At 43.1% G+C, this 26,988-nt stretch overlaps 1 protein-coding gene across 2 annotated transcripts in view; it reads left to right on the top strand.

The window, feature by feature from the left end:
- Positions 1-25,957, top strand: part of Pgm2 (phosphoglucomutase 2) — a 29,029-nt gene extending 3,072 nt beyond the window's left edge. For both annotated transcript variants that reach the window (XM_038312036.1, XM_038312044.2), the window contains exons 2-14: positions 809-976; positions 3,420-3,526; positions 5,377-5,461; positions 7,933-8,016; positions 8,134-8,327; positions 9,384-9,573; positions 10,725-10,822; positions 11,613-11,793; positions 12,084-12,177; positions 12,587-12,716; positions 14,201-14,390; positions 19,453-19,586; positions 25,396-25,957. In XM_038312036.1, coding sequence (XP_038167964.1) covers positions 809-976; positions 3,420-3,526; positions 5,377-5,461; positions 7,933-8,016; positions 8,134-8,327; positions 9,384-9,573; positions 10,725-10,822; positions 11,613-11,793; positions 12,084-12,177; positions 12,587-12,716; positions 14,201-14,390; positions 19,453-19,586; positions 25,396-25,498 — 1,758 coding nt within the window. In that variant the 3' untranslated portion in view covers positions 25,499-25,957. The remainder of the gene's footprint in view (positions 1-808; positions 977-3,419; positions 3,527-5,376; positions 5,462-7,932; positions 8,017-8,133; positions 8,328-9,383; positions 9,574-10,724; positions 10,823-11,612; positions 11,794-12,083; positions 12,178-12,586; positions 12,717-14,200; positions 14,391-19,452; positions 19,587-25,395) is intronic.
- The last annotated feature ends 1,031 nt before the right edge of the window (positions 25,958-26,988 follow it).

The following is a 26,988-nucleotide window of genomic DNA, read 5'->3' as shown; positions in this document are numbered from 1 at the left end:
CAATTAATGTAATAGAATAGGCACTAAGCTGGTGTTTATCATGCAGTTTAAGCATGCCAATCAATTGCTGTAGTATAAAATACTACTAAAAGCCATCGACTGTTATTGGCCTGACTAAGAGTCATTGAAACATGACTAAATACAAAGGAAATACTTTGTAAAAAGAAAGAAAGAAAGAAAGAAAGAAAGAAAGAAAGAAAGAAAGAAAGAAAGGAGGGAAGAAAGACCAACTATGAAGCCCCACCAAAGTAAGGGTTTAGTTAAATTGACTGACATTGCAAATTGTGCAAGAGAGGTTCTAGCTGGTCCCCTTTTACAGATGGTGAAACTAAGTACTCAAGAAATTCCATAGCCTTTGCAAGTACTCCCTACCATTTTTTTTTTGTTTGTTTGTTTTTGGAGACAGGGTTTCTCTGTAGCTTTGGAACCTGTATTGGAACTAGCTTTTATAGACCAGCCTGGCCTCGAACTCACAGAGCTCTGCCTACCTCTGCCTCCCGAGAGCTGGGATTAAAAACATGCACCACCACCATTCAACTCTAAATGTCTATTCTAAAACAGCACTTTGTTCGTTTTCTCTAAAACTGCTTACCAAAGTAGGAAAGAAAATAATAAATCATACTATCAAAAACAGCAGAAAACGCAAAAAGCCTGTATATATTCAGGTTTTGCCTAGAGGTTAGAATTACTTGTGTTTGTGTGTGTGTGTGTGTGTGTGTGTGTGTGTTGAGGGGGGTGGCCGACTTTGCAGGTTTTCTGTCCCTCTTTTAACCAAGCTGTGCCTAATATATCCATGCTTGTCTTTCAGAATCCCCTGACTTTGGAGTCAGTGAAGCAGCTCATCGCTGAGGGTAATAAAGAAGAGCTACAGAAATGCTTTGGCACCCGGATGGAGTTTGGGACAGCTGGCCTTCGGGCTCCTATGGGAGCAGGGATTTCTCGAATGAATGACTTGACCATCATCCAGACCACACAGGTACCGTGATTTTGTCGTTGCTGGTATCTCTTGATGCACCTGATAGATTTAATTTGTTTTAATTATGGATATGTTTTTGGATCTGACAAAGTTGAGAAAGTTCCCACTATTTAATCTCTGAAATAAGGCTTGTGCAGTCCTTGTTTAAAAATTCATCAGCTTCCTATCCACCTTCTATGCACCCAGCCAGCCATGCAACACATTTATTGAACGCCTGCTGATTGTCAGGCAGGGTCAATTGATATGACTAACACAGATTCCCTTGTGGCTTATTCCTGCCACGTTCTGTCTGTTAACAATGAAGGTCGGCATCACCTGGTGCGCTCTCTCTCTCTCTCTCTCTCTCTCTCTCTCTCTCTCTCTCTCTCTCTCTCTCTCTCTCTCTGTGTGTGTGTGTGTGTGTGTGTATTGCCATAGCCATCACTGGAGAATCCAATCTGTCCAATCTGTCACACTGGCTGTGAGGCCTGGTTGTCACAACTTCCTCTGGATTGCAAGTTAACCTTGAGCCCTCTCTCCGGTATTCAACTCTAATTTCCAGAAATGAGGAAATGTGGCCTAGAGAAGTCCTTAGACCCCTTTGGCCTACCTTTCCTCTAGAAAAGTGGATCTCTTCTGAAACGGAGCTCAGAAGTTGAATCCTTTGAAACCACGATGGGTAGATTTTATATGTGATCCCATCTCTACCAATCACCTATTGGAGCGGTCCTTGGAAGCTCTCTACTCGGCAGTGACTGGCTCATCTGTGCTGGGATGCTTCCCATGAAGCATAAGGATGCTCATGTACACGTTCTTATTTCTTAGTCACGTTCAGATGTGCTGAACGCTATGTGTTTGCCAAGGAAAAATAAACAAGGCTGTGATATATCCCTCTCCCAAAAATCATAGTTATAATTCTTAATTTATAAGACTTCTTTAATCAGAGTGAAGTAAGCATTAGGACATGTCATTGCTGCCCAGTCACCTAGAGTTCTCTGATGATGTCCGGTGTCAGTCATTTGGATTCTGAATTCACTGCTCCCTTGAGTCTGGCTGCTATGATGCTGTTCCACTCCTGAGATACAGGAGTGAGATGTTCCATCAGCTTGGGGCAGGCAGTGAAAGCCCCAAACTGGGTGGGTTTGATTGTGTAGCCAGTTATGCCCTGCAAATGGGCTGATTCCAGGGCCTCCTTTAGATCTGGAATATTCAGTATCAGAAACAAGCAGATCAACAGATTTTCATCAGTTAATTGACAAAATCATATAAAACATATTGGGTTTCTCCAGTTCAATGGGTTCTCAATCCATGGGTCCTGACCATCAGAAAACACATGTTTCTGATGGTCTTAGGAACTGAAACACTCCTCAGTAGCAAAGTTACAGTTATGAAGTAGCAATGAAAATAAACGTATGGTTGGGAGTTCCTAGGACCATTCAAAATATGTGTTTTCCCATGGTCTCACGCCACAGGTTGAGAACCACGGCTCTAACTTACGTCACAGAGCAAAGAAGAATGTCTGAAATGCCCGCTAACTCTAGGCTGGCACTGTAGAGGAAGCAAGGAATAAGCTCTTTGGAGGAAATGATGATTTATGTAATGCCAGAGCAAAATGCTTATAGAATATCCATAGCATTCCATGTATGCTAGACTGTGTGTGTGTGTAGAGACTACAAGATAACCGTGGGTGTCATTTCTCAGGCAAGGCACTAGCCACCTTTTCTTTTGAGATAATCTCTAACCGGCCTAGAACTCTCCAAGGAGGCTAGACTGGCTGGCCAGGGAGCCATGGGGATCTAGGAGCTACCTCTGCCTCCCCAGTCAGTACTGGATTTGCAGGCATGTCCCACCATGTCTAACATCCTCTTTTGTTAAACTTGGCCTCTTGGAATTGAACTCAGGTCCTCAGGTTTACAAGGCAACTAGCGAGCCCCACTTTGCATGTTTTTAGTTTATTTAAGTCGTATAAAGGTCCTATATGGTGCATATTATTGCTGTTACTATTCATAGTCATGGAAACTGAGGCATCAAAAGGCTGAGAAACTTATCTCTTCCTCCGTAGGGGCACAGTAGGGTGCAAGTCCATTTTCTGGCCCAGAGCATAAACTTAACACCTGACGCTGAGCCACCTCTCACCAGACCTGGGCATAAGCCATGTTCTGCTGATCTTTAGGTCTGACACTAGCCTTGCTCTTGCTCATCTCTGTGTCTCCATCTAGACGATGGAGATTCTGAGTAAGCTGGTCTGAACCTGGAGATAGTTGATCCTAGCTGCTCAGCACAGCATGTGACTTAGACAGAAGAAAAAAAAAACCTTTTCATCTTACTGTTCAGTCTGCGTAAGCACTGCTCCCCCCAACATATGAAAGATGTCGTTCTGTGAAAGTGCTAAAAATGTAATTTTGGACTGATTTTTATAGCATATGTATGAAATATATGCTTTTAACCCCTGGGCTATTTTCAGGGATTTTGCAGGTACCTGGAAAAGCAGTTCAGTGACCTGAAACAGAGAGGCGTGGTGATCAGCTTCGATGCCAGAGCTCACCCGGCCAGTGGAGGCAGCAGCAAGAGGTATTTAGAGTTTTGCAGTGCTTTGGGAATGGAGCCAGAGACATTTTTCAGAAAAGGATTTTTTTCTTAGTTTCTTTTATGCTTTTATTTTTAATCACCATTTTAATAATTTGACTTTTTTTAAAAAAACGTTTTTAATTATGTGGATATGTGTGTGCATGTGGGTGCAGGTGCTCACAGAGGCCAGGGACATTAGGTCCCCTGAGCTGGAGTTACAGGCAGTTACAAGCCTCTCTGTAAGACAGTAGGGATGCTGAACATGGTGGTGCACGCCTTTAATCCCAGCACTCAGAGGCAAAGGCAGATGGATCTCTGAGTTTAAGGCTAACCTGGTCTACAGAGCTAGTTCAAGGCCAGCTAGGGATGTTACACAGAGACACCCTGTCTTACAAATCCAAAAGAAAACCAACAACACACACACACACACACACACACACACACACACACAAACAGTATAGATTCTTAACCACTGAACCATCTCTCCAATCCTTTGATTTTTCTTTTTAAATAACTTGACTTTAAACCCATAATAATTGCTTAGCTATTAAAAATGATAGTTTAGGCTGGGCCTTTAACCCCAGCACTCAGGAGGCAGAGGCAGGAGGATTTCTGTGACTTCAAGGCCAGCTTGGTAGCAAGTCCTAAGATAGCCAGGGCTACGTAGACAGAGAACTTTGTCTCAGAAAACAAACATGATGGGGTAAGATCTGCTAGTAGCTTAAAATTTTTTGCTTTTCTACTTAAGAAAATGAAGTTATTTGGGTGTTTAAAGGGTAATATTTACCCAGAGGAAAGAAACTGTCTAAATTGTTTCTAACTTGCTCCCATGTAATTCTTCCCTGCTGTTCATAAGCTTCAAGGCCTCTTCCTTTCATGAACAGACACCCTTCTCAGGCTGAAGCTTTGTGATGGGCCCAGCCCAAAGGGACTCCTGTTCAGCTGTGGGCAGACGATGACGAAGATAGTGACAGACAGTAATGGCGGCAGGTTTTTGAATGTTGATTAGGTATTTAGGATTCGAATCCCCCAAATGCCATAGAAAGCATTTAAAATTGGCCCCCAATACCCACTAAGGCTGGTTCTAAGGCAAGCTCAATTCCAAAACCCAAAGATGTACAAATCACCTACACAGCACGGCACCCGGTTTGCACTTTTTTTCAATTTGGAGACTAGATCTCACCACACAGCTCTTACTGGTACTGAACTTGTGATTCCCTTGTCTCCATCTCCTAGAGCTATGGGATTACAATGGCCCCATCCCCCCATCCTTCCAGACTTGATGTCACAGTGCCCGGACCATTCTTTGTTGTGGGGCCTGTCCCGTGCATTGCGAGGTGTCTAGTGGCACCTCTGGCCTCTACTCATTAATTTCTATTAACTGTCGACAGCACAGGCCCTCTCCCAAGCATGACAACTGGCCGAACCTCTACATCAGAAACCCCGTGAGGAACAGATGAGCCTGAGCGAGAACCACTGAGCTATGCTGAGATAGCTAGTGTTGGCAGACTTTAATGCCGGCCTGGGTACATGCTCAGTGGCCTTGGACATCTGACAAGGTGACCTGTGAGGCCTTCATCCTAAACAGAAGGTGGCATGAGAGGACCCCAGCAGTCCTCAGCTTTGGGGCTCTGTACCAGTGTACACATTAGAAAAAACATCTTCCTTCTCTCCCTACCGTGTGCAATCTTAAGGCGCGGTGGCAGGGGCCAAGGCTGCAGCTCTGTTAGTAGAGTGTTTGCCTAGCACGCATGCGCACATGAAGCCCCGGCTTCCAGCTCAGCGTGCTTGTTTCTTGTTCCTCCCTACTGCCCGCAGTCCTGACCCCGACTCTCCTGTTTCTTCATTCCTAGGTTTGCCCGACTGGCTGCGACAGCATTTATCAGCCAGGGGGTCCCTGTGCATCTCTTCTCTGATATAACCCCCACCCCATTTGTGGTAAGTAACCCTTCCACCTTCTTGTCACGGGACCCAGGGTGAGACTCTTCTAAGTTTTATGGGCCTTGGTGCTTCTGGGCTTTGGCTGTTTTGGTGACAGACGATTCCCTGGTGCGTGCTGGGCCAACCCCTCTCTCTCTCTTTAGGGCAGTTTTACCCACATCCTCATAATGTACGTCTGGTGTGCAGCTCTTCATTCCAAATTGGTTTTCTTAAAGTCTAATAAGGATTGCGGCTAGAGCTCAGTGGTAGCACAGACAGGAGCCTGGGTTCGAGCTCCGGCAGCTCCGGCACCAAAGGAAAGACAAGATACCATTTTATTTTGTTAAACTTCTGTCTTAGTTCTGATGTCTATTGCTGTGAAGAGACAACTATGACCATGGCAACTCAGGGTTAGTTAGAGGTTAGGGTTAGGGAAATATTTAACTGCGGTGGCTTGCTTACAGGTCAGAGGCTTAGTGTATTGTCATAGCACGAAGCAAGGCAGCATTCAGGCGGACATGGTGCTGGAGAAAGAGCTGTTCTTGCATCTTGACTGATGAGCAACAGGAAGTGAAATGAGATACTGGATGTGGCTTGAGAATATATGAGACCTCAAAACCCACCTCCACACTTCCTCTAACAAGATCATACCTACTCGTGGTGGCGCACGCCTTAAATCCCAGCACTCAGGAGGCAGAGGCAGGCGGATCTCTGTGAGTTCGAGACCAGCCTGGTCTACAAGAGCTAGCTCCAGGACAGGCTCCAAAAGCCACCGAGAAACCCTGTCTCGAAAAACCAAAAAAAAAAAAAAAAGATCATACCTACTCCAATAAGGCCACACCTCCTAATAGTGCCACTCCCTTCATAGGCCGTTTTCTTTCAAACCACCACAAATTCAATGGATCTCTTGGCAAATTAGCAAAATGCTCATTTTTTTTAAACTAGAGGTAGTTCTTCACTGCAATTATCACAGTTAGGGAATCTCTTTGGTCTAAATCTGAGTCTAAATCTCTCAGACATTATATTACTGTGTCTTTGAGCAAGTTGGTGTATTATTTATGTTTTAATAAATAAAGCTTGTCTGAAGACCAGAAGATACTAGTCAGCCATACAGACCAGGTAGTGATGGCATACACCTTTAAGCCCAGGATTCAGGAGACAGAGGTAGACAGATCACTGTTAGTGCAAGGCCACCCTGGGCTACACAAAATTGAATCTGTCTAAAAGAGAAACAGAGCTCACACAAGGTGATCCCAGCACTTGGGATCCCATGCCTTTAATTCCAGCGCCAAGGAGGTTGAAACAGGAGCAATATGACTGGGCGGAGAGAGGAATATTGTATTCTATACGATCTAAGTGTCAGAAGCTAGCATACTGTAGGAGAACTGAATGACTGTCTCATGAATTGTAGAGTGATTCTAGTAATTTCTTTGAAACAGGGTCATGCTATGTAGCTCTGATTAACCCCAAATGTAGGCTAGGCTGACTTTGAATGTACAGTGATTTCTTCTAAGTGCTGGAATTTCAGACATAAGTTACCACACTTCCTGGCTAGTTCTGCCCATTTCTCAGTACCAGGACACACTCCCAAGGAGTATACCGTAACTCCAAGGAGAAAGTTATGGTAGAAGATAGAGAGGATCGGATGGTTTAAATCTCAGGTTTCCTATGTAGAAATCTCATTGGTAGCCAAACATAGAATGAGCCAAGACTCTTCCTCCATTTTGGCATGTTGTCTTGTAAGGGTGGGAACTGAGTTGAGATGTCAGGGCTAGGTGTCAACCCTGGAGTGAGAGATGAAGAATCTGAGTACACACTCCGTTGTCCCAGCTTTTCCTTAGTGAGTAAGAAAAAGGAGGGAAAGGGAATCAGCCTCCTTCCTGAGCAAAAGCTTTCACTGAATGCAGAGTGGAGGCATGGCCCATCTTTGTCTTCAAAGAGTTTTCTAACTCTAAGAAGGAGAAGACAGAAGGAGGGGACCTAGGAAATAGTTCCCTGTTTTGTGAGGATGAACATTATAAACATTCTGGAACTTTGGCCAGCCAGTTATAGTTATAAGACTTTAGTAGTCTCCTCTTAGCCACAGGCAGAGTAGTCCATGGCAGTGGGAGCCGCAGATAATATAAAAGTTTACGCAGCTTGAAGCCTACAGTTCATTCCAATGAATGTTTAATTAAGGGTATAACAGCAGTAACTAATAACAAAATAGAACGGTTGTAGCAGTATCCTGGCATGAGGTTATGTGGGTGTGGGCCCTGCTAAAAGAGTTAAGGCAGATGCTCATCTTCCTGGACCTCGAGTGACGGAAACAGAACAGAGCAAAGCCACAGGTGAGGGGGATACCGCATGTTACTTGATGGCACACAGGATGCGGAATGGTGTGTGGTGGTATCAGGGTAATAAAGGGCGAGGAGTGGGCTCAGACCATGCACACTAGGCCTTTCCCTTCTCTCTAATCTTCGCTGAGAACTGTCTCCTGCCCTGTCCAGCCCTACACAGTGTCACATCTGAAGCTCTGCGCCGGGATCATGATCACTGCCTCACACAATCCGAAGCAGGACAACGGCTATAAGGTATCCCCCCCCCCTCGCTTCACACTGCGTTCTTACAAGGAAGCCCCACCCCTTTTGCTGTTTGGAAGTGGGTACTCTGCTCCCTGAACCCGCTAAATGCGTTCCTGGCTCCTCCAGGTCTACTGGGACAATGGAGCTCAGATCATCTCTCCACACGACCGAGGCATCTCTCAAGCTATTGAAGAAAATCTAGAGCCCTGGCCGCAGGCTTGGGACGACTCTTTGATTGACAGCAGCCCCCTGCTTCACAACCCCAGCACTTCCATCAGTAATGCCTACTTTGAAGACCTTAAAAAATACTGTTTTCACAGGTAACTAGACCGCGAGTTCACCTGAGCTAATGTGGTTCAGCCAGATTCTGTTTGGTTTTCGGTTGTGTCACCCTTTCTTGTATACACTGTAGCTACATATGCAAGGGCCAGCAGGAGGGGCCCCTGTTTCTTCAAGGAACTGATAACAATCCCCATGACCTTGCCACCTGCATGGAGCCTGTCTTCGCCCCTCAGAACTGCTATTCTAGTATGCAAACAGCGTAGGTGACCAGTCAAAGAAGCCGCTCTAAGGTGGCTTTATTTACAAAAGGGTGGCCAGCCCATGGGCTACAGTTTGAAGTGCTGTAAACTTATATGTTTGTGCCTGTGTCTATATATGCTAGTATGGATACAACTGTGTGTGTGTAATAGATAACGGATAATGCTTATGCGTTTGCAAAATTGAAGGTGATCAGCAAACTGCCCTCCAAGAACAGAAGAGCAGTTGGCACCCACACCTGCAGCCTGTGGTAATAACATAGGACCCATGTTTGACCCAGAGCTCAGCCTTATCAATTTATCATGTCCCCCATATGTTAGATGAGAGTAATATCTCCTTTTCATTTACATCCCTTAAATAGGAAAACCTTTTTCATGTTTATGTGATGTATATTTGTCCTTTCTATGTATTTGTTTGTCTCTTGTCTTCTTTATTTATTTAGAAAAAAGGCCTTGTTTATTTCAAGTATCTCCTTTCCTCTTGCTACTTTTGAAAGTTTTTTTTTTTGAAACCTTAACAATCTTATTAATATTTGGTTGTCTTTTAAGTTTTGGTTTCTGGGGTTTTTTTTTTTTACGCTTTAAAAGACTCTATACCCAGATTTTATAAAGGAAAAATTCTGCCATTTGAACTTTTGCATTTGCATTTTGTGATATTGAATCTTTCAAGTCATTGGTCCTTTTTGATTCTGTACAGAGGACATAGCTTAGGTCACTCTGAAAGGTCACAGCTGTGCCATCAGCAGACGTGAGAGATTCCTTCTTACCTAGGCGCCCCGCCCTCCCCTCGAGAGCGTTGCTTCTATCCCTTGTCGTTTCCACTTTGTCCTACTCCAGGAGTGTGAACAAGGAGAGCAAAGTGAAGTTTGTGCACACCTCTGTCCATGGTGTGGGTCACGAGTTTGTGCAGCTGGCGTTCAAGGCCTTTGACCTCGCTCCTCCTGAAGCTGTCCCCCAGCAGAAAGATCCGGATCCTGAGTTTCCAACTGTCAAATACCCGAATCCCGAGGAGGGTAAAGGTGTCTTGGTAACCTACTTTTATTAAATAATGGACTCTACCTTTTATACGCTAAGCCAGTGGTTCTCAACCTGTGGGTCGTGACCCCTTTGGGGGTCAGATTACCCTTTCACAGGGGCCCAAGAACATCAGAACACAGATATTTGCATTACGATTCATATCAGTAGCAAAATTACAGTTATGAAGTAGCAATGAAAATAATCTTATAGTTGGGGGTCACGATAGCATGAATACTGTATTCGAGGGCCACAGGTAAGGAAGGTTGAGAACCATTGCTCTAAAACATTGTTATCAAATCCATTATGTTTTTGTGAGTTTTTAATGTGCTGAAAAAAATGAGTTATATCTCTGGAAATATGTATGTCAGATGGATATTAATTTCTTAAAGGAACTTTCAAACTTGACATCTTACAAGAGGTTGTAAGAGCTAAAATCTAAAGTATTCTTTAAATTTTAAAGAAATATTTATTTTTATTTTATGTGAATTGGGTTTTTCTACTTGTATGTCTGTATGAGGGTGTTGGATCCCCAAGGAGCTGGAGTTACAGACAGTTGTGAGCTGCCATGTGGATGCTGGGAATTGAACCTGGGACCTCTAGAAGAGCAGCCAGTGCTCTTAATTGCAGAACCATTTTTCCATCTCAAATTAAATTAAATTTTAATTGATAGTTTCTTTATTACCAAGAATTAATAATAATAGAAGAGATGGCTTTTTTTAATTTTTAATTTTGCTCTTTACTGTTAGAGAACATTGTTGGCAGTACGGCTCCCAGAGCATTCTGAAAGCTTAGATAATGATCCTGAGAGAGTTGGTTTGCTCTGCTCTGTGTGACCAGACACACACAGTGCCTAGAAATTCCAGCCAGCCACAAGGCTGCCACAGTTCTGTGCGGTCACGGGGCAGGGATGGGCTTTACATTGGAACTCTCATCATCTGATCTCCAACTTAGCAAGATAAAATAAAATCTGACTAAGCAAAACCGGCTCCAGGAAAGAAAAAAAAAAGCAGAAAACAAAAAGACAGAAAAGAAAAAAAAAACAGCAATAACAAAATCCTGCCCTAATTTTGGGGCAAGCCCTTTTTAGCTCACGATACTATGTACATTCTAAAGACTAAGATGTGTTCCTTAGTAATTTTTATTTTCTGTACTTGTTTTCAGACTTTATCTTTCGCCTTGGCTGACAAAATCAAGGCCAAAATTATCTTAGCCAATGACCCAGACGCCGACAGACTTGCTGTGGCAGAAAAGCAAGAGAGGTGAAATTACCTTTGTTTACATGTGTTATGAAAAATACACAGAGGCCGGGCGGTGGTGCCACATGCCTTTAATCTCAGCACTTGGGGGGCAATCTCTGTAAGTTTGAGGCCAGCCTGGTCTACAAGAGCTAGTTCCAGGACAGGCTCCAAAGCTACAGAGAAACCCTGGCTTGAAAAAGCAAAACAACAACAACAAAACCAGGAAAAATACAGAAAGCCATCTTTAGCAATAATATGTTTCTGGGAAGGTTGAACTCACATAGGAAGTTTTCAGGTAATTATATTTGTTTCTACCGCAAAACCTCTGGTGGATTCCTCTAGCAGGACAGTTTGCTGAGCCTACGGGCAGGGGATCACGACATAGAGCAAAGCAATCCAGTGCACGCTGGGAATTGAAATGACTCTTGGTGGCCCCCTCATGTTAGAATTGAATTTAATATGTGAAGGTCTCCATGCCTGATAAGGCAAAGTCCTTTTTAAGATGCTGGTTTTGCAGTTCATTTTCTGCCAGTGACTCTGATAAGGCACCGGACCTTTAAGACAGTGTTGAATTTAGGGGGAACAGACAGAGGTTCAAACTACAGCCTTTGTCAAAGATGGAAATCCAACCATCCTTGGCTAATACCATGGAAGCTGCTCAGATGTTTGTGATGTGGCAGGTCCATTTCAGTACAGTAATTTAAAGACCGGAACAGGTGTACAGAAAGTATGCCGAGGTTCGTTTGACTAGCTCCAGGGACTTCTGAGCCTCCCTGGAGGTTGCTAAGACAAAGACCCTGTTTCCTCGCAGTGGTGAGTGGAGAGTGTTCTCCGGCAATGAGCTGGGGGCCCTGCTGGGATGGTGGCTCTTCACGTCTTGGAGAGAAAAGAACCCAGATCGAAGCACCCTTAAAGACACATACATGTTGTCCAGCACTGTCTCTTCCAAGATCTTGCGGGCCATTGCCTTGAAGGAGGGCTTTCATTTCGAGGTAAGGTGACTTTGACTCCCATGTTTCCTAAAACAATGTTTTTCCTTTCTTTTCATTTTTTCTTTCATATTTTGAGACAGGGTTTCATATAGCCCAGACTGGCCTTAAACATCTTATATAGCCAAAGATGACCTTGTACCTCTGATCCCCCTGCCTCCACCTGCCCATTGCCAGGATTATAGGCACACACTGTGACTCCCAGTGTCTATGGAACTGGGGCAAGCACTCTGCCAATTGAGCTGCATCCCCAGCACCAAACATTTCTTTTTTCTTTTGGGTTATCCCTTTAGGAAACATTAACTGGCTTCAAGTGGATGGGAAACAGAGCCAAACAGCTAATAGACCAGGGGAAGACGGTCCTATTTGCATTCGAAGAAGCTATCGGTAAGAAGTGATAATCACACAGATTGTTCAAGACCACTGAGATCAAGACACTGGCTAGATTGTCTTGCTTCTGTTTGTTTGGTTTTTGAGACAGGATCTTATGTAACCCAGACTAGCCTCAAACTCTGTTGCCGAAGATACCCTTGAACTCCTGACCTACTGCCTCTGTCTCTGAAGTGCTAGCGTACATCACCACTCTCAGTCCTGTGTGAGCTGATCACACTCTGGTCCGCTGGGGGCTCAAACCCAGGACCTTCTGTGTGTAAAGCAGACGCGATGAAAAACACGTGTGTGTGTGCCAGACTAGCCCCTAACATGGAATAGCCAGCAGGCTTGCCCTCAGCGCGGCCTGTTCCCCTGCTGTCGCAGAATCCACTCCAGAGCTGTGTGTCTACCGCTTTGTCTGCAGGATATATGTGCTGTCCCTTTGTTCTGGACAAGGATGGTGTCAGTGCAGCTGTCCTAAGTGCAGAGCTGGCAAGCTTTCTAGCAACCAAGAATTTGTCTTTGTCTCAGCAGCTCAAGGCCATCTACATAGAGTAAGTGTCTATGGCGGTGGTTCCCAACCTTCCCAACGCTGTCACCCTTGGATACACTTCCTCATGTGGGGTGACCCCCCCATCGTAAAATCATTTCATTGCTACTTCATAACTGTAATTTTGCCACTGTTTTGGATCATAATGTAAATATCTGGGATGCAGAATGTCTCATAGGCGACCCCCAAAGGAGTCATGACCCACAGGTGAGAACCGCTGGTCTGTGGACTGTTGAAGGAATGGTGGTTATGTTTCAAGTGCTCTAATTCTGGTGACATGTTCTGTCTCTTATGAAAATCAAGATCACCTTTTCCGTCACCACTAATTAGTAATGGCCATTTGTGGTTGCGTGAGTTGTAACTCGTGAGAACATTGCACGAATGACTTGATTAAGAGTGTGACTTTAAGTAGTCAACGTCATATAAAAAGATTAAACACAGTCATATTGTAGGCAGGACTGAACTGTGCCTGTGTGGCACAGAAGCTGCTCAGGCGGCACAGACAGTAACCCGTGCAGCACGGCTGTGTTCTATAATAAAGCCGTAACTTACCTAAGCAGATCTGTCTAGAGTAGAGTACTGATCCATAGTCTCACTGTGAGTGCCTGTCGTTCAGGGAACAATCTCAGCTTTCGTTCCTCAGCCGTGACCATCTTATTGATACCGTTCTGCCTTAGCCTGGAGTTTGACAAGCAGGCGTGGCTGGCCATCAGGTCTCAGGGATCTATCTGTCTCTGCCTGTCTCCTGAGAGCTAGGACCACAAGCATGTACCTCCACACCCATCTTTATTTTATTTGGATTCGGGGGACCACTCAGGTCCTCATGCTTGGGACTGAGTTAGCGTCATGAACTGAGCTATCTCTTCTACCCTGGACCTCTTTGTCATTTTCCTTTTAAGTTTATTCACTTCGGTTTTATGTATGTGGGTGTTTTTACTGCCTGAGTCTATGCACTATGTATGTGCCTGGTGCCCACAGAGGCCAGAAAAAGGTCACTGGGTCCCCTGAGATTGGTGCTGCGGATGTGTAGGAACTGCTGTGAGGGTGCTGAGAGCTGAACCTGGGTCCTTTGGGGAGCAGCTGCTGCTCTTAATCACTGAGCTATCTCCAGCCCCTTTTCTTTTACTTTTTTTTTTAACAATTATTTCTTTTGTGTATATGTATGTGGGTGGGTACACACATGCTACCAAACACACATGGAGGTCAGAGGACAACTGAGAGCAACTGTTTCTCTCCTTCTACCACGTGCATCTTAGGGTCAGCTCAGGTCATCAGGCTTGGCCGCAAGTGCCTTTACCTACTGAACCATTTTGCCATTTTTGAACCTTTTTTTTTTTTAAATGTTAGATTATTCTTTTGAAGTTGGCTAGGGATACCTGTTTCACTTTTTTATAGAATGTGCTAGCTGGTATATATCTTGCAAATAGTCTACAGAAATTTTTGTAGCTTGTTTTGCTTAAGTTTGTGGGTTTTTTTTTTCTCTTACAGGTATGGCTATCATATTACCAAAGCTTCATATTTTATTTGCCACGATCAAGGCACCATTCAAAAATTATTTGGAAACCTGAGAAACTATGATGGGAAGAATAATTATCCCAAAACATGTGGCAAGTTTGAAATCTCTGCTATCAGGGACCTTACAACGGGCTATGATGACAGCCAGCCTGATAAAAAAGCCGTAAGTCATGTTGTTTACTTTGATCAACTAATTTATTTTGTGTTTACCATTTCTACAGTTGGAACAGATTCATTTATTCACGTGGCAGGCTGAAGCTGACTTGGGCCACTCAAGTGTTGTAATAAACTATCTGGGAAATTAGAGCCGATGGTGTGTAGCTCAGGGGTAGACTGCTCGCTTAGCGTGCACAAGGCCCAGATTAGACCCCTAGCCTTGAAAAAAGAATAAATAAAATAAAATAAGCTATGTGGGAAAACTAGGACTCATGGGCTAAAATTGAAAGTAACCTCACAAGTCATTTGGTGATAAATGGCATCCAAAGTCATTCTTTCACATTCAAGGGAATTGTGACCCAAAAGGGCAGTAACTGGGGAAAGTCCAGGTGACAGGAGACTTTGGACTCTGGATCAGCTTTCCCTCTAACTCACTCAGCACGTCACTCCAGAGAGTGTCTGAGTCACGTGGAGGGTGTATGACTACTAGCTGGTATGATGGCACATACCAGTACATCTTTAAATCCCTACATGAGGTGGATCAAGACAGGAACATCAGAAGTCTGAGTCTGAGGCCAGCCTGGGCTAGGTCATGAACGGTGTTGAAGGCCACTCTGGAGTTTCTCATTGAGTAGGCCTGAGATAAGGACAAAGAATTTGCACACCTAATAAGATTCAATGCCCTTCGACCAAAGAATGGATAAGGAAAATGTGGTACATTTACACAATGGAGTACTACACAGCAGAAAAAAATAACAACAGCTTGAATTTTTCAGGAAAATGGATGGAGCTAGAAAACATTATTTTGAGTAAGGTAACCCAGATACAGAAAGACAATTATCACATGTACTCACTCATAGGTGGTTTTTAAACATAAAACAAAGAAAACCACCCTACAAATCACAATCCCAGAGAACCTAGACAACAATGAGGACCCTAAGAGAGGCATACCTGGATCCAATCTACATGGGAAGTAGAAAAAGACAAGATCTTCTGAGTAAATTGGGAGCATGGGGACCTTGGGAGAGGGTTGAAGGGGAGGGGCGCAAAGAAAAATGTAGAGTTCAATAAAAATAAAAAAGAAAAATATTCTAGATACTGGTCCACTCTGGGAGAGCCACTTGTTTTCTGAGAATCTGGCCTTCTCTGACTGTGTGTGGCCTACTCACTGTAAAGCCCAGATTAGGAGGAGAGCAGGAATAGCCTGATGAGTTATTAGATGTCTTCCCTGATATTTACTTTTTTCTGTTTTGTTTTGAAATTTTCCTAGGAACACAGTATATTTATAAGAGATAGATTACGTTAGAAGGATTATGGTGACGTAGGATAGTGTATTGCGACACGGAGACAACCAACCATCCTTCCTCTCAATTGTTTCTCCTGGCGTTTGCCACAGAACTTTTGTCTCACATGGAGATAAAGAATCCATGCTTACACTTCTGACATTCATTAGCCCCTGCCTGTCCTCATGAGTTACATCTGAGCCTTGACTACAGTGGCTAGTCATTACCAAGACCTGTTCAGTATATTCCTCACAGGGCTTCCTACTGTCCATAAAAAGTTGCATTTCCTATAACTGGTCATTGCTTTCTTGGTCTAGATTTCTATGCCACTGTCACTAGTCCCCCCCAAAAGTCTTCCCATGGCATTTTCCACTGCTCTCAGGTCTCAGCTACTGTGTGGGCTTCAGTCCGAGTCCATTGGCCATGCCCCCCAGCCTTCCATGTCTCCTGTGCCTGTTGTCCTCTGGATTGTATGCACAGCTGTCATTCTCAGAGTGCCATTTGCCAAGGTTGAGGCCCTCACGTCTGACCTTCTGGCGTCTTCCTGTATTCATTTTCCTAGACCACATCTAATTGCTTCCTGGGGTGGCCGTAGTAATTTTAGGGAGGCTGGTAGGTCTGAACATGTTTGACTTTCTGCTCTCACACTTCCGCAGACTCAGAGTTCGAAAGCATTGCTCTGCAATTGCTCAGTGTCCAGGCACTGTGTTCGGCATCTGCTCATCTATTTAGTGAAGGACAGAGTCGATGTGTGACGCCTTAAAGGACATTCACACCTTACTCATCATTTCTTTACACTGACTCCGTTCCCTCAGTGAGAACATGTCCTCTGAACTCACTCTTGTAAACTTTCTGTGTGTTTGGTTAGCATTTCTGTCTGTTCAGGGTTGTGGTCACTTAGATCTGTCAGACTTTTTGGTACTGCAGCAAAATACCCAGAAGAAGCAATTTCAATACTGAAAGGTTTGGGGACTCACTGTTTCTGTCAGTGGTCATGTGGCTCCACTGTTCTGAGGCCCGTGGCAGTGTAGAAATCTGAGAGAGCGGTAGAAGGAAGCTGGTCACTTTGCTTGTTACAGACAAGAAGCAGGAAGAGTACAGCAAGGAGTCAGGGCCAAGTTAAACCTTCAGAAGTGGCTCCCAGAGACCCACTTCCTCCAAGTGGTCCCTGTAATGGTAAAAATAAAATGATGCCATTCCCCAAGGGGCCTGTGGGCCACAAGGGGCAGCGGGTCCCAGGTAGGGAGCCGCACAGAGCTGCAGCCGATGAGAGACAGAGATAGGCACACTATGTTGAGTGAGGTTAGATATTTATTTAGTGGGTTATGAAAGGGAAGAGGGAGTGAGAAGGGGAATGAGGAGTGAGGCAGAGAGGGAGAGTGAAGGAGAAGCACAGAGAGGGTTGGGGAAAGGAAAGGAGAAGTTACCTCTTGGGAGAGAGGCAGAAAAGAGAGCACTCTTAGGAAGGAAGATCCACTTACCTAGGCGGACCAGGAAGGGAGTGGGTGGGACTTGTCTCTTAAAGGGACAGGACAGACCATTACAACCCGCATTTTCCACAGTTCCAGGTCTTCTCAGGATACCACTAAAACACGCATTATCAATGCATTAAACCATTGATTAGGTCAGAGTCCTTATGATCCAACTTTATCTGGAAATGCCCTCACAGACACACCCAGAGTGTGCTCTATAGCTTTCCTAGTCTCGTCTCAATCTAATCAAGTCATCTGTCACAGTGGGTCCTTTGGTCTATGGGCATCATTTTCTTTAGGTCTCAGTTCTTTTGGTGATATATCAAGGAAAGGTGGTGGTTGACTGGTTTCTTACAGAGTTCCTAGGCAGATGCTGGCTCTCTGGGACTGCTACCGTTTCTTCTTTGTTTCTTCTTGTCCCACTCTACTCCTCTTTGAGGGATTTTTCTCAGCTTTTAACTTTTAGTGTTTCTGTTAGCTGTTAATTTCAATTCTTATTCTAAGTTTTTCCATAATGGCATCCTATTATTGTTTTTATTTGCTGCAACTTTCTAAAGATTCTTTTTAAAAAATAAGTATTTTTCATCAATATAGCCTTTGTTTCTTTCGATTTTTGTTTTTTAAAACATTTTTAAATGGCTTTTGTTTATTTTTTGTTTTTCCTATTAGTTTTGGACTTATTTACCCACTGTCTTTCCCTAAGGGTCTCTCAGTATCCTTTACATACTTAACTGGTTGTAAGTTTTGTGTGTGCATGACAAATGACTTAATGGGCTTTGGGGATCTTAAGTAGCAAGACAACTATTCTAAGATTGACCTTCACTTTGGAGCTATTGGGCTGGTCCAGAGCCTAACCCTGACTGGTTTCCAAAGGGATGTAAATTGACTTGACAAGGCCCTAGAGGTGTGGCTAAGGGCAGGTCTGGGGTGTATCACTCAGTGTGTCCCTTCAGACCATACACTCCATGGTACCTGGTGGTCCTAGATTCTGAGCCTTTTTGATTCAAAAGCCAGAGAACTCATTCCTTGCAGGCAGAGAAGAGCTAGCAGGGAATATCTTTGAGTGCTGGGTAGCTTCTCTTCAACCCCTGTTTCTGTGTTTCATTCCTGCCTCACACCAATCCTTGGCATATCTGGTACCCCTAATACTTCAGCCCAGCTGGACTGTGCAGAGCACAGTCTCCGTTTCCTGTTTCTGTCTCCACCCTCGGGTACTGGGACCCCACAGTCACGTGTTTCATCACACCATTTCTAAGTCATTGTCTTCCATGGTTGAGTGACCTCAGCTTCAAGTGTCACCGTCTTTGTTCCTCTTTGCCCTTGTGTTTATGCCTGTGAAAACACAAAAACTGTTAACTTTAGTGATGTTCTGAAGTTAACAACTGCAAATACATCTGTCAGAGTTTTGTATAAAAAACTGAGCTCCCAAGGACCTGATGAGCATCAGAAGGAGCGAGAACATGAAGGAGAAAGTCAGGAACTAGAGGGGTGCGTTCACTCATGGAGACGGTGGGACAGAACTAATGGGAGATCACCAACCCCAGTTGGAATGGGACTGATGGATCATGCGACCAAACCCGTCTCTCTGAATGTGGCCAACAAAGGGGGCTGACTGAGAAGCAAAAGACAATGGTGCTGGGCTCTGGTTCTTCTGCATGGACGGGCTCTGTGGGAGCCTTCTCAGCTTGGTCGATCACCTTCCTGGACCGGGGGGGGGGGGGGGGGGGGGGAGTTGGGAGGACCTTGGTCTTGGCATGGAGTGGGGAACTCTGATGGCTCCTTGGCCTTGAGGGGGAGGGAGGGGAGGTATGGGTGGAGGGGAGGGGAGGGAAGGGGGAGAAGGGGGGGAGGGAAGGGGGAGGAGGAGGGGAGGGAAGGGGGAGGAGGAGGGAAGGAGATGGAAATTTTTAAATGTGAAAAAAATAAAAAAAAAAAACAAAAAAAAAAAAGAAAAAAAAAACAAAGCAAAAAAAAAACCTCCTTATGAATCTTTTATTTTTGACAAAATTCCAATTTACAGCATTGAGTTATGATCTAATTTTCTGTAGTACATTATTAAGCTGAAATAATGTGTTTTCAATTTGAACAAAACCTTCATAACTGCTAATAAATTTATGGAAGTAGAAAGCCAGTCTGTGAAGTTACTTAGTGTTCACATATCACTAGGATTGCATTCTCTGACTTCCTAAGGAATGTCCTTGTAGCCAATGTATTCACCTGGTATTAATTTTCTTGCTTATTTGGGACAGATTCACCGGGCCAGAGCAGCTGGTTACTGTCTCTAACTGTGTGATGTGTACGAATTAATCTCTAGGTTCTTCCTACCAGTAAGAGCAGCCAAATGATCACCTTTACCTTTGCCAATGGAGGTGTGGCGACCATGCGTACCAGCGGGACAGAGCCCAAAATCAAGTACTATGCAGAGCTGTGCGCTCCCCCAGGCAACAGGTATGGCATGGATGGCAGTGCTGGGCCTCTTAGTCCTGAGGTGTCCTAGTTCTGTTCAAGGGTTAAGGAAAAATTCTCATGTGCAGCTTAGTCAGAAACTGTGGCGATACTATGTTACTAAAGACTACTTTAAAAATTTTTTTAAAAAAATTAGCTATCGTGGCGGTGCACACTTTATATCCCAGCACTCAGAAGGCAGAGGTAGGTGGATCCGATTGAGTTTGAGGCTATTCTGATCTACAGAGGAAGTTCTAGGATAGCCAGGGATACACAGAGAAAGTCTGTCTTAAAAATCAAAACTTGAAAAAAATAAAATCAATTTAAAAATTTTTAGAACGAGGTGAGAGGTTTCACAGTGATGTTTTTTTTAAACTTGGCTACCCATTATTTGGGAAGCTTCCAAACCTCATACCCAGGTCTCACCAGTAAGTGACTGACTTTTAATTATAATGGCGTATGGCCTGGGAGTCAAGTTGTTTTTGTTTTGATTTTAAGATTCTCTTTTCTTTTTTAAATTATGTATATGGAGGAAGGGGGGTTAGGCTGTGCACTCGAGTGCAGGTACCCTTGGAGGCCAGAGACACTGAATCCCTGGAGCTGGTGTTACAGACAGTTATGAACTGCTCTGTGTGGGTACTGGAAACTAAATTCTGATCCTATGCTAGCGCAATGCACACGTAAAACAATTTTTTTTTATTAAAATACACATACCAAGCAAACAAACAAAAAAACACTTGAGGGGCTGGCGAGCTGGCTCAGTGGTTACAAACACTTGCCGCTCTTCCAGAAGATCTGAGTTTGGATTCCGGCACCCATGTCCACATCAAGCAGCTCCAGCTGCTTTAACTCTGGCTCCGGAGGATCTGATGTCCTCATCTGGCCTCCATGGGCACCTACATCCGTGTGACAGTACACACACATACACATAAATTAAAAAATTGTAAATAGATCTTACAAAGAAGCCTACCTGAGTCTCTACAGCTAAGCAAGCTCCTATTTCCACCTCTTGTTCATCTCTGTGGGAAAATTACATTCCTCATCTTACTGGTGACCATACAACTTCCTTTCTCCAGGTATTTTTATTGCTGATTAATGCCAATGAATTTTCCTCATTTACTCCTGGGATAAAATAAATTAGAATCCCTTCCGCGTGCACTCTGTAAATACCTGAGGGTCTGCTCGGGTCTGAGCTGGGTCCCTGGGTAGAGACGGAACCAGATCAAAAATCATGCTTGCTCCCCTGGAGGTGGTGGGCTGAATACTTCAGGGTCCTGTGCCTGTGACCTCAGCACACAGCTGGAGTTGGGAACTGCTGTGTTGTTCTCCGCCTGAGCACCCCAGTGCATGTCCCCAGCACATGTCAATGCTCAAGCTGTAACTAGTTAGTGCTGAGTGGCTGACATTTGACCAGGATAGGGCTGAGGTTCCAGACAGTGTCGTTAAAGGAGAAGGGAGCCAATGCTTTCTGGTAGAAACAATACATAAAGCCATGTATGAAGTTTAAGAATGTCTACCAACCATACTTCAAAAGCTGAAAAAGAGACTGATAAGACAGATTCCAGTACTGTATTCATTTAACTTAATACAATCATTACAATATCTAATCCACATAAAAAAAAAAAGTAGCGAAAGACCTTCCATTTCTTTTAAAGACTTTCAAGCATCCAAACACACACTAAACATGTTCATTCACACAGCTTCAATTCGAATGGCACATTTTTATGGAACTAAGTATTTTAAAATTTGATATTTTGATCAAAATTTCAATCTGTAGGCAAACAGAAAGTAGCTTTAAAAAAAAAAAAGAATTATAAGTTGCTAATATTCCATGACTAGTGTTCAGGTATCAGTGTTTCTGTGTAGTTAAGTACTAAGCGATTTGCACTATATCGAGGCGGGTTTTCCGTGGTCATCTCTGTGATTTCATCTCCGCTTACCACATTTTGTTGCATCATCTTTCCAAAAGCCCTTTCTTTTTAATAGCCTGGGAATGCATGTAAAGTTCCAGGATAGTTTTCTTTATGGTGATAAGCTGTTTAACATGTAAAGCACTGTGCTATTTACGGTTCCATGTTGCTTTTCAGAGTAGACTGCATTTCAGACCTTTATAAACTGAGGGTGGGGAGGAAGCTTTTTAAAACTGCCCTTGTGTTACAATCATTGAAAGGTGGCTCCTCTTTATTAAAGGGACACTGGGTTCTAGGTTGGGCATAATATCACAGCTCAAGGAAACATCAGCCTACTGACATGCAACAGCAATAAAAACATAACTAAGATAAGCTTAAATATTAATAGACTTCGTGCCATGCATTTTATCTATTAATAGAATTATCTAACTTATGAATTGGTTAGAATAAAAAAGACTTTCAAGTCTAGGTCCTGCTACTTAAGCAATAATTTTGTGCAGGGCAGTGGTGGCACAAGACTTTAATCCCAGCACTCAGGAGGCAGAGGCAGGGGGATCTCTGTGAGTTCGAGGCCAGCCTGGTCTACAGAGCGAGTTCCAGGACAGGCTCCGGAGCTACACAGAGAAACCCTGTCTCGGAAAATTAAAAGAGAAAGAGAGAGAGATTTGTTGGAGAAGATATCCTGCCCAGCTTTTTATTTCTAAAAACTTTCAGACATACAGACATAGAAGCACTAAAATGATAATTCACTAAACCCTTGTGTTCCTCACCTAGGCCACCATGGAAAGCAAGCACACATGGGACAAACAGTCATATATGCATCAGTGAATGGACATAGTCTGTGTCCCAATAAAACTTTATTCACAAAACCAGACCATAATGCATAGCCTCCACCATTGCTGGTGTTTTGCAGTATGTCTCTCCTCAATGTTTTTTTTTAATTTTTTTTGAACCCTTTTAAAACAAATTATACATCTGTTGACACTTGCCTTCTAAATACTTAATTGTATACCACCTAAGAACAAGAGAACTCCAGTGTTATTAGTTCCTGGTTGTTTTCAAACAGTTACACCAGAGAAGCAGAGGTGGGGTGAGCTTGCATGACGGTGGGTAGGCAGGCTGGACTTTTGGGGCATGAAGTGAAGTTGAAAATGTAGATCAAATTCTTCAGGAAAAAATAATATTTTGAATCTTATCCATCCAGGTCACCAAGAATAATGACCTTCGTTTAAAGTAAACTATTTGTAAATGGCTGTCACATCTTTAAAATTAGTATTTGAATAACCAGGGATAGTTTGTAAGCCGAGCCTGGTCAACATGAATTCAGACTTGCCTAGAAGTCCTCAGAATAAGCCATTTTTTTCCCCAACTCAGAATTTCATTGAGAAATCAGGTTACTTCCACTGTCATTTATCTTACACTGATTTTTGGTACAGTTGGAGAGACACAACTGCCTGATTCAGAGAGACACTTCAATACCCATTTCCATAAAACTTAGGAAATAAGGATTCCTAGCCCAAGTTTACATAGCCAGGTGGTATGGTCTTGTTTTTAAAATATTATTCAACAGTGTCACACTGTAAGTGTCCAAATGGGTCACTTAGGATTAGGATGGGAAGTAGGAATTATTACATCGTGTTCCACAGGAACATTAAATCAATGAGCAAAGGACTCAGTGCATAGATATGTCATGTTTAGGAACTAAAAGATTGATAAGAACATTAGTAATTGGCAAATTCACTGAGTTTGAGTTTTAGGCTTCGTTTTTAACTAATTATGGCCATATTTGCCTTCCTGAGAGTTATTTTCTTCAAAGCACATGTGTGGAGAACAAGGAGACCAGTGTAACTCACTTGTGTATTAGTTATAATTAATGTATATGTTGGTAATAGGAATAAAAATAATTAGAATGATAGCTCTTATTGAGACCTTTGGGCCGGGTTCTGGGCTAAGTCCTTTCTACAATATATCTCGCTATGAACAATAACTCTCTCGCGAAGGTAAAGCCTTTATACCAGTTTTACAGATGAAGGATGTGGGTCTTGCCTGAGGGTACATAACTAACAGAGGCAGAATTAATGTCTGCAATGAAATTGTTTGCCTTTTTTATACTATGGCCAGTTGCAGCATCAAAATGATCTGAACCTATTGCGGCAACTGTCATTCCTTCCGGATGACCTGCGCATGTAAGCGTTGCAGGTGGTCAAGAATGAAGCAATAGAAAGTGTGTGAAGGGTTCATTTCCAAAGTCAGCTTTATGGTAACTCCCGTTGGACTCCTTAGGCTGCTGGGAATCCACTGGGAGCTCAGCTTTTGTGTTGTTTCCATCCATGGACCATGGACCTGGTCTATACAAATAAGTGCTTCCTACAGGCTTGAAACCTTGGCTTTCTTAACGGATCAGTTTCCCTAGGGTTTTGCTTATCCTTTAGTTGTAGTCTTTTTTGTTTCTTTGTTTTGTTTCGTTTTTTTTTTTTTTTTTTTTTTTTTTTTGTTACTTTGTTTTGTTTTGGGGGTGATGGTGATAGAGCAATAAATATTCAACACTGTGGCTCTCATTTCCTACCTGTTAGATTTGAAGAAAGAAAAAGACCACCACCCCAACTAAAATGACTGCCAGGGCAAATTTGACCCTGATGGTGAGGGTGCATTCAGCAGGGCAAGCACAGGGAGACGGGAAGTGTGACTGTCTTCTTCCTCTCAGCTGGAGTCTGCTAGTTTTAAAGAAACAAAAGGGGAAGAAGGAAAGAGGAAAGGGCTCACTGCTTAATTCACTAAGTAGGGAATGCAGTAGGTCTTTGTATAAACAAGGGTTTTACTGTGTGGGGTGGGGCATTAAAATATTTGCAGAAAGGTTTTATAAGGTGATGGGGGGGGTGAACAGATTTGAATACCTTGTTAAACACAAGTTTTATAGTATTTGATGGAAAGACTTGTAGTTAATGTTTCTTGCACCGTGAAGAGGCTTCTGTCTGCGCCCTTTCTGTGAAGGCAACTTGACATCTGTGACCCGAGGACAAAACACTATCATGTACAGTCTTCCAGGAAGACTAAGGACTTCACAGAGATGTGGTCAAAGTTGAGCAGGAAAATCAGGAATGTTTCTTCTGTGTTGTTAGATACAGACAGTATAGATCCCTGGGGATGCTAGCACTGAAATTGTGGTTCTTTAAAATTCTTAGAAGAAGAGCAAAGAGTAATTTTATTTATTTTGAAAACCTTCGATTGAAAAACCTTTGGGGAAAGAATACATATCATATCGCCTCTTGGGATTTCCCCCCAAAGTCAACAAATGTGTTCCCACACTAAAGTTCATGGAGTCCCGTTCTTTTCTGAATTCCACTGTCTTGAAGTTTAGTTTCAGTCTTACTAAGTCCACGAAGGGAGCATTTTAAAATACAGCTTGTGGGGGCTAGAGAGACGGCTCAGTGATTAATATGTGAGCTGCTCTTGCAGAGGACCCGAAATCTTCCCTTGGTGACTCACACTCCACATCACTCCAGCTCCGCAGACAGCTGCATTTACATGTACACTTGTGCATAATTAAAAATTAATCTGAAAAATACACTGCGATATGTTTTAAATGTCTAATTTTGCTTTGAAGTTGTGGCTTATACTTGTAATTCTTAATCCCAGCACTCAGGAGGCTGAGGTAGGAGGATGGTTGGGATTTCAAACAGAGCCTGGGATACATAATAGGATCCTATATCAAAACCAAGATGCTAATGCAGACCTCTAAGCCTTTGGAAGGCAGAAGCAGATGGGTCTCTGTGAGTGTGAGGCCAGCCTGGTATGCATAGTTACTTTGTGAGACTGTCTCAAAAAATATCAAATCTGTGTACTTGTTTCACGTTGAAATAATCAATGACTATGAATTCTCCCCCTCACCTTATATTTTTCAGTGATCTGGAGCAGCTGAAAAAGGAACTAGATGAGCTAGTTGGTGCCATTGAAGAGCACTTCTTCCAGCCACAAAAGTATAACCTGCAGCCAAGGGCAGAATAAATCATCCCAACACTGGACACGATTACATTTACCTCCAATTCAGCGATTAAGCTGAACTTTTCTTTGTTTTGTTTTTGTTTTGTTTTTGTTTTTGTTTTTTTGAGATAGGGTTTCTCTGTGTAACAGCCCTGGCTGTTCTGGAACTCACTTTGTATAGTGAGTCAGGCTGGCCTTGAAAACAGAGATCCCCCTGCCTGTGCCTCCAGAGAGCTGGAATTAAAGGTGTGTACCACCTCGCCAGGCTGAACTTGATTTTTAAAAGCAATATTCATGAGGGCCAAGCCATCTGGATAATTACAAGTATTTACATCTTTCAATAGCACTGTCTTCCTTGGGGTTTTATACTTTTGGCCCAAAAAGTGAATAAAGAAAACATGACCAAACCAATCAAACTAATATCTTTATGAAAATGTTAAGTCTGGGCATTATCTGAATTTTTTAAATAAAAGATTTTTTTTTCAAAATTCAAAAAGTAGATTGTAAATAATATGCCTTAATTTGCATACACATATGTCTTCTGTGTAATTCTTTGTATGTGTAGTTGAAATAGACGGAAAACCAATATAGTTCCTAAGTTCCAGGCTATTGTGTCTAGGATAGCTATTTTATAAAAATATTTATACTTACGTTTCTGTCAGTTGCTTATAAAGTAAAATAAACCAAATGACCTTATTAAAGTTTGTTTAACCTAAGACTTTTAAATTTTAATAATATTTAATAATATTACATATGCTGAGAAAAAAAAGCTTAACTACTGTAGATTTAAATTCCCTGAAGGAAAGAACTGAACCCCACCTAACTGATTGGAATCTTGTTTGGGGAGAGTTAGAATGTTATAAATACAGTATCAAATTATTCTGGGCTATCTTTAGTCTTCTCAATAGCCCTTCACATCCTTTTGTTTTATTTGGAGTGGTGGGAAGGTTGAGACAGGGTCTCATTTTATAGCTGTGGCTGTTCTGGAACTAGCTATGTAAACAAAGCTGCCCTCAAACTCTCAAAGAGAGCCTTCTGCCTGTGCCTCCCAAGCCATGTCCCCAGTTCTAACATCTTTTTGACTGTCAAAGTAAACTTCAAATGTCTTCTTAGCAGATACCCAACTTCTACCAACCCAAAAGTGAAACTCATCTTCAGCTAGCACCCAGACCTATGGCAGAGATTGTCCTGTGGTCCCCACCAATGCATTTAGTAAATACCTTGACTGATGACATTCATCTGTTCTGTAATATAAAGCCCATATAACCAATTCCATGGGAACATGGTTTTGGTGTAACATGAACCCATGTTCCTGAGCCCTGGTCACTCATTGGCTCCTGAGTAAACTCTCTTACTCCTATTGGGGTGCAAGCTATTTTACATAGACACTGTTGTGGTGGTTTGAAAGAAAATGGCCCCCAGAGGGGGTAGCATTGTTAGAAGGTGTGGCTTTGTTGGAGTAGGTATGGCCTTGTTGGAGGACTGTGGGGGTAGGCCTTGAGGTGTCTTTTGCT

This window comes from Arvicola amphibius, chromosome 1, assembly GCF_903992535.2.
Source record: "Arvicola amphibius chromosome 1, mArvAmp1.2, whole genome shotgun sequence".
In the NCBI taxonomy this organism is placed as follows: Eukaryota; Metazoa; Chordata; class Mammalia; order Rodentia; family Cricetidae; genus Arvicola; species Arvicola amphibius.
This window is presented reverse-complemented; position numbering and strand designations above follow the sequence as displayed.